Source organism: Camellia sinensis, chromosome 7 (genome assembly GCF_055761805.1).
Source record: "Camellia sinensis isolate YWXY chromosome 7, ASM5576180v1, whole genome shotgun sequence".
Taxonomy (NCBI): domain Eukaryota; kingdom Viridiplantae; phylum Streptophyta; class Magnoliopsida; order Ericales; family Theaceae; genus Camellia; species Camellia sinensis.
This window is the reverse complement of record NC_138967.1, coordinates 55431068-55443146: the sequence shown is the minus strand read 5'-3', so window position 1 is coordinate 55443146 and position 12079 is coordinate 55431068. Positions and strand designations below refer to the sequence as shown.

The 12079-nt window shown below is 32.7% G+C and overlaps 1 protein-coding gene across 1 annotated transcript; it reads right to left on the bottom strand.

The window, feature by feature from the left end:
- Window positions 1–2588: 2588 nt before the first annotated feature.
- On the bottom strand, window positions 2589–5317 carry LOC114274061 (adenosylhomocysteinase). The gene is made up of 2 exons (XM_028215931.2): window positions 4288–5317; window positions 2589–3660 (listed from the first exon to the last, which is right to left on the bottom strand). The coding sequence occupies exons 1-2, from the start codon at window positions 4996–4998 to the stop codon at window positions 2914–2916; spliced, it is 1458 nt and encodes a 485-aa protein (XP_028071732.2). The 5' UTR covers window positions 4999–5317; the 3' UTR covers window positions 2589–2913.
- Window positions 5318–12079: the final 6762 nt, after the last annotated feature.

The following is a 12079-nucleotide window of genomic DNA, read 5'->3' as shown; positions in this document are numbered from 1 at the left end:
ACTGTGCGAGTCCTGACTTAATCGGAACTTGTCTTGGGAGGTCGGGACAAGCTTCCAGGTTATAGTCTCTTACTCGGAACGAACAACAGGACACCCTGGTGATCTCCTCATGGGGCGCTGCCTTAGACCTGCGGGAGGGTGAGAGGATTTCCCTGTAACAAAAAAAAAAAAAATACGTATAATTTTTGTCTCACATTTATATATTATGTAGCGCCCTCAAAATAAACTCATAATTCATACATTCATGATACAAGAAATTGACAATATCAAGAGAATAAAGTGTGCATCTATTTATCAGAGTATTTATCACAAAAGTATTACATGTTGACAACAAAAGTAAATGCCCTACGGGCTTACAACTTTCCAAGCCAAAACTTAGTTACAAAACAAAAGAGAGTACTAACTCATACACATTAAGCTCTCGGCTTGAATTTGCATGTAATACACAAAAAGGTAAACAACAAAAAGGGATCTTCAGCCTCTAAGCCTCCCAAACTATGTCCTTGGAGGTGGCATATCATCTGAACCTGAAAATGATGTTCCATATAGGGTGAGCCAATGCCCAGTAGAGATATACTAAACCAAGTATGAGAAATAACTAAAACAATAGCATTTGATATATGGTTGACACTTATAAACCAACTTACAACACTTTTCAATTCAATATCAAGTACATCCATTTTTCATTTCAGTTTCCCTCACTTATACAGTTTCGATTCATAATTATGGCTCAGAACCTGGCCAAACAATTCAATGAGACTATAACACATATTAAAACACTTCCATACTCACAATTCACATGAGAATATAACTCATATTAAAACACTTTCATATTTCAAGTGATACACAAATTTACTGTATCAATGGAGTCCATCCCTTATCTTCTCCCAAACAGGTTTGAGAGTCCATCCCCTATCTCCTCTCAAACCATGGAGTGCATCCCCTATCTCCTCCCAAACAACATACATATACAATATATTTAAACACTTATCATATACAATGATCAATCAATACACACATTTGCTGTATTATTCCAACCGTTATATACAATGACATATTCAATGTAATTAGTTTCAGTTTTTCCTAATTATCATACAATGTCTACAACAATCAAGAATATCCTCCACCGATAGTCCAAAGCAGTTATCTTTAAATAGATAATAAATTTATCAACAGATAAAATATCGACATTTTCATAGGTGAGTGATTAAATTATCCAGCTATACCATTTACTCTCACAATTTTCCAATTTCATGAATTTCACTTCAATTTCACATTTCTCCAAATTAATTATTCAAATTAATTATTCAACATAACTAGGACATTTTTCCCTTTTTCTCAATATTAGCCCAAAGGCTCAATTTCATCGATTTAACAACAACAATTTCATTTTTCAATGTCTTATACACACATAGGTTTTAACATTTGAAAATCCCCCTTTTATAACCTCAAATCAAACCCTAACTTTCTCAAAATGACTAAGCAACACCATCTAATCAAAATGACCAAAATTTATGTTAAAACTCATAGAATAGAGTAGGTTATCCCTACCTTAATTTTTGGAGCTCAAATGAGAAGAGAGGTGAAATTCAAAGTGCTCCAAATCCACAACATTTCGGATTAAAATATAACCCACACCAAGCTTCACACTTTTAACAAAGGGACTAGGGTAGAAACACACTAGAACTAGATGGATTTGTAGAGAGAAGTGGTGGTTTAGAGAGAGAGGCAGCCGTTTTAGGGTTTTAGAGAAAAAGGAGATGAAAAAGTGAAAAAGAAGAAGCTGCTGCCAACTGATATATTCGAGGCTCGCTCGAGCGAAGGAGTTGTCGCTTGAGCGACCAGACACAAAGAAACCTCGCTCGAGCGTAGAAAGCCTCGCTCGAGCTAACAAATCGAAACTTCAGGTCTGCAACCCAAAAGCATGCTCGAGCGAAGAAAAGCTCGCTCGAGCAAATAAACCCAAAACATAGACCTCGCTCGCTCGAGCGAAGAATTGCAACCTTCAGGTCCAGAATCAGACGCAGATGCAAGCTCGAGCGCAAGACTTCTCACTCGAGCCACCAAACACATCACCCAACTCTCGCTCGAGCGAAGGAGCCCTGACTCGAGCTCGCTCGAGCGACAAAAGTCTTACTCGAGCGAAGACACCAAAATCTAGGCAGCAACCATTTGTTTCAAAACACTCTCAACCTGATACAAACTTGCCCAACACATCCTAAAATTGAAATATAAAGAATTAAAAGACGGAAATGAAATAAATGCAACAATACTCAACCGCAGAACCTAAGTCCAGAATACTGTATATAAAGAGAAAAATCCGAAATCGCTATATATTATGTATCCCATTCTTTCTATGCACGTAGAACAACAATAAAGTCATAAGAATCAATCAACATCGATTTTATTAGTATTTTTATCTTATCCCACATTTTTATTGCACCCCTGCCTACCAAGTAACACTACTTCCAAAGTTTCAACGTAAACCAAATCTGAAACCATACTTTAAACGAAGCCAAAGGCCCCCAATGCACAGGAAGCCACAAACACAACCCAAAAAAAAAATGGGCACTAAATAAAAAAAAAAATAAAGAAAGAAAAGAAAATATTTTCATTTTTTCCTTTTCTTAATAAAATCATAACAAAAGCAATAACAGTCTACAGCAGTAGCAACAGCTACAAAATAACCCAACACAGCCCAATACTCAAAAACCTTATTATTCTCAAACCCATTTGGTTTTTCTTCCAGCATTTGAAGAAACCATTTCTTTCCTCCCAAATTCCCACCCACCATAATACATAAACCCATCATAAAAATAAAATAAAAAATGAAGCCTACAAATCTACTTCAATGAAAACATATTATATATTTTCTTGACTCTCTCCCCTTCCCTTTTTTCTTTCTCTCCCTTCTTAGTACCTGTAATGAGCAGGCTTGTAAGGACCCTCAATGGGGATACTAATGTAATCAGACTGGTCCTTGCTGAGTTTTGTGAGCCTAGCTCCAAGCTTGCCAAGGTGAAGTGCAGCAACTTTCTCATCAAGGTGTTTGGGCAAAACATATACTTTCTTCTCATACTTACCGGTATTCCTTTCGTTCCATAGCTCAAGCTGAGCAATAACTTGGTTAGTGAACGAGCACGACATCACGAAGCTGGGATGCCCAGTGGCACATCCCAAGTTCATAAGTCGCCCCTCGGCCAACACAATGATCCCTGTCTTGGTATCAGGGAATACCCACCTATCGGTTTGAGGCTTAATTGTGATCTTCTTCACGCCAGGGAATGTCTCGAGTCCTAGCATGTCGATTTCATTGTCAAAGTGACCAATGTTGCAGACAATGGCATTGTTCTTCATCTTTCTCATGTGGTCTACCATGATGATGTCCTTGTTACCGGTGGTGGTGCAAAAGATATCGGCTTCTGAGACAACGTCTTCGAGGGTTAAAACTTGGAGGCCTTCCATGAGGGCTTGAAGAGCACAAATTGGATCGATCTCTGTCACGATCACGCGTGCTCCTGCTTGTTTCATGGCAGCAGCACAGCCCTTGCCCACATCACCATAACCACAGATGACTGCTACCTTGCCAGCAATCATAACATCGGTGGCTCTCATTAGACCATCGGGGAGTGAGTGGCGGCATCCATACAAGTTATCAAACTGTTTCACATAAAGAATAGGTCTTGAATCACACCCAAATCCAAGAATGAAACAGAGATATACAACAATGAAACACAATCAATCAAAGCAATGAAATGCAAGTGATTGGGATAATTCTCAGAAAATGACAAGCCATTCTATTTGGTAATTGAGATGGGATGAATCGAAGAAACAGTTTATAGAAATATATATTGCAATTCACAAGAGACAATAATAGTAAAATCTGATGCATTCAATGAAATGATAGAATCATATTTTTGAATCCTCAGATCCGAAGTAAAATTTTAAAAAGATGGATCAGATCGTAACAAAAAATGCATGATAAAATACGAGTCTTCGATTCCAATTACAATCCAAATTTGTAACTAAAAACTTGAACCTTTTACGAATCAAATACAAAACAAGAGCTTATAAATCCAGATCACATAGCAATTATATGAACACAAAAAATGAATCTATCATTTTCATATCCATCAAACATTCAAATTAGATCCAGTAAAATTAACCCAACTAATCCAGAAGTAGATCAACTGAAATAAAAGCAGGGACTGTAATAGGCAGATTTGAATCATACCCACATACATCTATTTAAGTATATATCAAGATCATATATTCACGTTTATATACCTTGCTCTTGGTGACAGAGTCATTGACATTGATAGCAGGGAACAACAAAGTTCCATTAGCTTGCATCTGATAAAGCCTCTTCACACCAGTAGTAGTCTCCTCAGACACACCCATCAATCTCTCCTTCATCTTATGATACTTCTTGGGATCAGTCTTCAACCCATCTATGATCAAACCCAAAACAATCTGTAACTCAGCATTGTCAGTGGAACTAGGATCAGGAAACTTCCCACTCTTCGCATACTCCTCCTCAGCCTTCACACCCTCATGAATGAGAAGTGTAGCATCACCACCATCATCAACAATCAGATCAGGGCCACCGCCAGGCCCCCAATCGAGGGCCCGCTCGGTGCACCACCAATACTCCTGCAACGTCTCTCCCTTCCAGGCAAACACGGCGGCAGAATCACGAGCAATGACAGCTGCCGCGTGGTCCTGGGTGGAGAAGATGTTGCAGGAGCACCACCGGACCTCTGCCCCAAGGGCAGTGAGGGACTCAATGAGGACTGCGGTCTGGATAGTCATGTGGAGGGAGCCCGTAATTCGGGCTCCCTTAAAAGGTTGTGTAGGGCCAAATTCGGTCCTGCAAGACATGAGTCCAGGCATTTCAACCTCCGCAAGATCGATCTCGAGGCGGCCGAAATCTGCCTGGGACATGTCCTTGACCTTATATTCACGGCCACTGGTGGTTTTCTCAACTAGCAAAGCCATGGTTGGAATTTTTTTTCAATGGCAAAATACAATCTCTCTCTGGTGGGTTGGAGAGGGAGTTGTGGGCAGAGATGAGTGGAGGGAGGGGAGAGATATAAATAGGTTTGAGGGGGTGAGATGGAGGGTCAGGATTGATTGGGGGTGGTGGGAATGAGTAGAGTCAAAAGCATTGAAAGTGTAAATGAGATCTAAATTGAAAGTGTAGATTTAGATCTGACTTCTAGGCCTTGCTTGGTTGGTGGTACATCTGGCAATGGCCCATCAACGTCGGGTTCGGAGGGTCGTGTTGGACCCGCTTCTCTCGAAGTTGATTTGTTATAGGAGCCAAGAAATTATTTTCCCAACTATATTAAGCTTTTTTTTTTTTTCTTATTAATTTGAATGTTTTTTTTTTTTTTTTTTTTTAAGGAAAGAGGTAAGTCTTACAAATTTTTCAATGTTAGAATAACCTGAATTTAGACTTCCTTTAGGAACATTTTTTTAACCATTTTTTAGTTTTTTTACTAAAATATGATACAAAAAAAAAATGAAATATACATATTGCATTATTAATTATAGGATTAAAAAATTGTCAATTTTATTCAATAAAATGTCCATTAGAATCTAATTCAAATAACAAAAATAGTAACTAAACACTAAAATGCAAATCTTGTAAATTAATTATTCCAATTTTATGCTATAATTTGTCCAATCAAACGAACTGTAATTGCGTGAACATAGTATACCAGTACTAATCAGTTTGGTGCCATGAATATCGGTAGGCTGGTGAAGGTTGGGTTAAAAGCATGGAATAAAATTGAAACTAACCATTCTATATTTTTATGGAGGAAAATTATAAACTCTCATTGACTTTTCTCCTTGACTTCTTACTTATTAAGTTATTGGGTTCACTTTTAGATTTAATTTTGATAATTCAAACCGTCACATTTTAAGATTTGTTGAGTATATCATACTTATAAAAAAATCATGTTGATCGGATATCAGAAACTACATGTTCAAATCATCGAACTAAAAACCATTGTTTTAAAAAATTTAATAAACAATTTTCCGAACACATGTTTTTTGATATCCAATCAACTTAATTTTGTATAGATATGATATATTTAACAAATCTTAAAATGTGAACAATTCGAATTATCAAAATTGGACGTAAAAGTAGGCCCAATGACCCAACAAGTAGGAAGTTAATGAGAGAATCATCATTAGGTGAAGGTTGGGTTAAAAGCATGGAATAAAAATTGAAACTACTATTCTATATTTTTATAGAGGAAACTTATAAATTAGTTGTATTTTTCTAACATAATTACATATTCATAAGAAAGATTTATAATTTTAATAATCAAAATTTGTAAAATTTATCACTAATTTGAATTTTTTTCCCAAACATTCATTGAAATTAATATTAATCACATTTCTACAGAGTTTGAATTTCTTCAATTTAAACCCTAAGTTTTCAAAGTGGTATCAATCTCAGTCATTCATCTATTTCTGTTAATTTACCTAATAGCATAATAATTTTACAAGACACTTGGCACACTATTACTTGTTCTTTGAAATTAATATTAATCACATTACCACACTAGATTACTTCTCTCAATTCATCAAATCAAAATCATTTGTGACAAAAATTTCAATGCACCTGTCCATATTGAATCCCTCCACTCATCCCATTCCTCTCCCATTTGTTGAGAACATCATTGCCACTCCCAGTTGTGCAAACCCACTCTCTATCTCTGAACCCCATCCCTGGCCACCCATCTGTCAACCCCATCTACGACCACCGATCTCCCCACCTCTTCTTGAGACGGGCTTGATGGGGTTGGGCAGCAGATCTAATGGAGGGAATGGAGAAGGGTAGCAGATTTGAGTGAGGCAGTGGTAAGGGATATAAAATTGTAATAATTAATTTAAAAAAAAACATAGGAAGTGAAATGACAAAAAAGTCCTCTTTCCGTCAATCATATTTAACTGATAAACGGATTAAATTCTGGGGTTTAATTTGTTATCATGGTTAAACTTCAAGTTTTTTATATTTATTTATTTATTTTTTGTTGTAATTTCCTCTAAAATAATTCATTAAAAACAAAAGATATAGAAATAAAAAACTATAATTTTTTAAAAAGTGAATTAAACCAAACAATCGTATAATTCATGAACATAATTGTCTTATATATATTTTTTGAAAGAGACATAATTGGGCGTCAAATCAGTGTAAGAAAATTTTGTTAGACTTTCGTAAAAGAAATGCTAGAATTATTTAATGAGTAATGTTAGAGATCTTAAAAATTTTATTAGAATTTTTATCAAATGCTTCACATGAGTATGAGACCTATACTATGTAGGTCTCATGTGGGTCCCACATCCATGTGAGATATTTGGTAAAAAAATTGATAAACTTTTAAGATCTCTAACATTTTTGTTATTTAATCATAAGCTCAACTGAGAAATTCTACTATACACCCCCTCTTGGCGTGTACCATATGCACTAATTAAGATGTTTGTAATTTTTAAATATGAGTGTTAGTTATGATTCGGTTATACACGTTATTGTGGTGTTAGGTATGACTCATTGTGATATTAATTATGATATTATTTTAATTACAACTCAAAATTTTTTTAATTATATCTTGTGATATTTGGTTGTAACTTGAAAGGAATATAATTTTGATAGTAACTTGATGCCAGATTATAATTAAACAGTAGAAAGAGGTGCCAACAACATGCAATATATTTTAACAAAATTGGTTAGTATTGATTCTCCTCCACACCTATGAGAATTTTTTGTATTATGTTATGCATTACATTGAAAAATGCCTGATCTAAGTCAAAAGGACAACAAAGATATTAATGTTTAACACTAAACACATTTATTTAAATAGATTAATGAGTGGTGCCCATATGTTGATACCATATTCTAGTTGGAATAAGCATTTAATCATGCAAATTGTTTTTTTTTATATTTATTTTGCAACAAAAAAAAAAAAAACTAGTGTGACTAATGTTGTGTTTGGTTAGGGGATTTGGGAAGGGATTTGGGAAGGGAAAGAGAAAAGGTGTGTAAAACTATGTGAAATATAAGCATGTTTTATTCACATTTCACCTACCTTTTCTATTTTCCTTTCCAAATCCCTCTCTAAATCTCCCAACCAAACACAGCATAAAGAGAAATGATGTTCGTACATAAAAATTATAAATAATAATATAATATATTTGTATCCATTTATTTTATGAAAAGATTCTTTAAATTACTATTTTAAGTAAATTTTAGATGTATTTGTAATTTATCCTAAATAAAAAGGCACAAATTTTCAACTGTCGTTGCCTAGCAGCCAGCACTTCAGTGTTGATAATTGATACATCAACCCTTTTGGCTTTATTTAATTTTTGTGGAGTTGGTGAGTGAGTGTTTGGTAGGGGAGTTGGCCAAAATCCTTTCATCTATCAATAGTATAATAATAAGTCTACACTTCCTATCTTAATGGGAGAATTACATGTTGGTGTATTTTTTTTTTTAAATTAATGATAAATTTTATAAATATTAATAATTAAATTTATAATTTTTTTTTACTGATCTATAAATATTTTGCCAAAAAGTCACTGATGTGTAATTTCTCCAATCTTATTCATAATTTATCCCTTGTTTTTCTGACTTGTTTTTTGGTATTTAGTATTTTTTTAAAAAAATATTTGTTTTTTTATGGTTTTTAGATTATTTATTATTATTATTTTTGGTTAAATGTTTTTCTTTACTTTTTTTTATATGTCTAAACTTCTATATATATATATATATATCTTTGTTGTCTTTAGCAACTTTTTCCCCTTATAAAAATTTGATAAATATATAGGCGTAAATTACATTGATTTCTCTTTAGGTTTGGAAAAAAAATACAATAAGTTTTATAATTTTGTCATAATTATATTGGGTTTTCTTAATCGTCTTCTTTTTATCAATAATTTGTTAGTTGTTTGGATAAAAAAATAATGTTATCAATTTTACATATATTCTTTGTTATTTATTCTTGTGTTTTTATATTATTTACATTATTTTTGATATTTTTAACTTTATAAAAAAAAATTAACATAATTATATTAAAATTATATAACTTATTATATTTTCTACATATCTCTGAGAGGTCAATGTAATTTAGCCTTCGTTTGGCAACTTGGGTTGGGTTGGGTTAAGTTTGGGGCTATTTTATTTACAAATAAATAAAATAGGCTTTTTAGTCTAATAAGACAAAATATCACATTCAATTCATAATCATTACATTATTTCTCTCACAAAAAAAGTTAAAAAAATTTATTACAAATGAAACTTTTTAGTCTCAAACTAAAATAACCAAAAAATTAAAAAATCAATCCACTTTCCAAACCAACTCTTAACTAATAAGAAAAGAACAAGTAACTCATGAAAAAAGAAAAAAAGAGGTGAGTAACAACACAAAGGAATCTCATACAACTATAAAAGGGGGTCAAAGCAACTGGAATTTGGGTGTCACCATCCGGACTAGTTGTGGTTGAAGATGTGCCACCCACCAAATCAAATAGACTCTCAATAAAACAGTGAAGAGAAATGGAGAGAAGGAAAATGTCACGGTCAATGTCACTATCAGTGGTTGGTGTGTTCCAAAATACCAAATTGCCCCCACCAACCGCCCCACCACCACCCCTCCCCTTTACTTTTGTCTCCTTTCCAAACCAGCTATCTCCCGCCCAACCATGTTAGTACACAACTTATTCATAGAAATATATTAGGTAAATTACACTAATTTCCCTTGAAATTTAACATAGTTGTAGATATTTTTCTCCTAATTTTAATAATAGGCATGTTTGGTACAGCTTATAAACTGCTTATTTCAGCTTTTAATTTAATTTAAGTTAAAATATTATATTTGGTGCAACTTAAGTTAACCAGCTTATAACTTAAATCAAGTTATTTCTCAATTTATCTCAAAAAAAGTTGGTCAGGGGATGCTTAAATTTTTTACTTAAGCGTGCAGCTGGTGTGGTGGAGCTAAAATTACTTAAATGCCCTCGTCAATACTCAAATATTAATATTAATTAAAAAATAAAAAAATTGTATATTTCTAAAGAAAAAGCAAAAAAATCTATATTAATTGAAAAATTAATTGGTATTAATTATTAATAAATTCATATTGTATATTTTTTTATTAATTAAAAAATAAAAAATTGTATATTTCTAAAGAAAAAGAAAAAAATCAATATTAATTAAAAAATCAATATTAATTGGTATTAATTATTAATAAATTAATATTGTATACTTTTGTAATGAATTAATTATTAATTGATACTAATTAATAATAATTGTTGATTATTAATATTAATTGATACTAATAAAAATTAAATATTAATATTAATTTATACTAATTAATAATTTTAGTATTAATTGAGACTAATTAAGCCATTAATTGATACTAATTAATAAATTTAGTATTAATTGATACTAATTAAGCAATTAATTAATACTAATTAATTTATAATGGAAAATAATTGTGACAATAATACTTCCATTCATTTTTAGCAAATGTATCAATTTTTATATTAATTAATACTAATTAATACTAATTATATTAACTTTTATTAATGAAAATTAAAACTGGAAAAAAAGAAAAATAATCATTTTTATATCATATAAGGATAGAAAGGACAATTATATAGAAAAAAGTTATTTTACAGCTTATTAACCAAACACTACTCTGATGCTTAAATCCATAACCTCACAGCTGCACCAAACAGGCTAATAGCTTATGTTCACAGCTATAAGTCATAATCTGTTAAGTTATAATCTATAATCACTTTTCCACAGCTCTACTAAACGGGGCCAATAATACTTATCTTTCCTACATTTAAAACTATTTATAAAATTCCTCATTTTGTTAACTTGGCATCAAACATTGTTAAAAATGGCTACAAAATGATTAACATACTCTCATGATCTATCCCACACTATCTTTCACTCTCTGTTAATCTCTATACTATTTAATTCTTCCTTTATACAATTTTATAACCGGAGTTTCTACAATATATATTTTTAGAGAGGTTGGATTTCTCTCATGTTTAAATCTCAACATAAGAGAACTTTAGGGGCCCATCACATGTCTTTATTTCGATAATTCGAACTATTTATTTTATAAAACTATCAATATATATTCTTCATTAAAAAAATTAATTTGATTCAATGACCGTAAACTTTTCATTTTATCACATTTGTCTCTGAAAAAATAAACCATAATTATATATTTGAAAATTACTATTTATTTCTTTTAAAGACAAATACGATAGAATTAAAAAATATACGGTTATTAAATAGATTAATTTTTTTTCATAGACAATATACATCGAGGTTTGTACAAAATGAACAGATTGTATTATCAAAATGGGTCCGTGGTGGGCCTCACAAGCCCCTAAAATACTTTCATGTTAAGATGTGAATATGAAAGAAGTCCAACCCTTAGAGTGTATCTGTAGATACCCCATTTTTTACCGCCCTTATAACTTGGGCACCATTGCTTGCGCATCCAATGATGAATTTGTATATGCTTATCAAGTGCTCGAAGTCCTCAGTAGAATGCCACAGCTTTGAGCCTTTAAAACCTACGCACCTTTTTGCCTTGTTTTAGACCAAAATCATAGTTTTTCAAGCCTAAAAATCCTGGGACCTACCGGCCACCAATGTAGGCTACTGGCCATTTGTCTAGCCTACCAGCCACTTGTGTATTTTTGCAGATATTTTGGCCAGCTGTGCCAACTGTTTTCATAGATGCATGCATCTGCCTACACGTGTATGTATGGATATTTCTGAGGAAGTTTCATGTTTTTCTATAAATAGAAGACCCCCCTTCCATTTTTTAGGGTTGAAATTTTGGAGCAAAATTATTTCTCTCTCTACAATTCTCTCTCTCTCTCTCTCTCTCTTGCAAATTCTTAAGCTTTTGCCTATACACTCTAAACCAAACCTTATGGTATTTGAGTTGAGGTACTTTTAAGCTTACTTTGAGCTCTTGAGGGTGTGTAAGTGTTGATTGTGACTTAGAAAGGGTTCTCATCTTCAAGAGGTGTA

Coding starts and splice junctions, on each gene's coding strand:
- LOC114274061 (XM_028215931.2), bottom strand. CDS start 4,998: ATGGCTTTGCTAGTTGAGAAAACCACCAGTGGCCGTGAATATAAGGTC. Junction 3,661..4,287: donor ACTCTGTCACCAAGAGCAAG/GTATATAAACGT, acceptor TATGTGAAACAG/TTTGATAACTTGTATGGATG.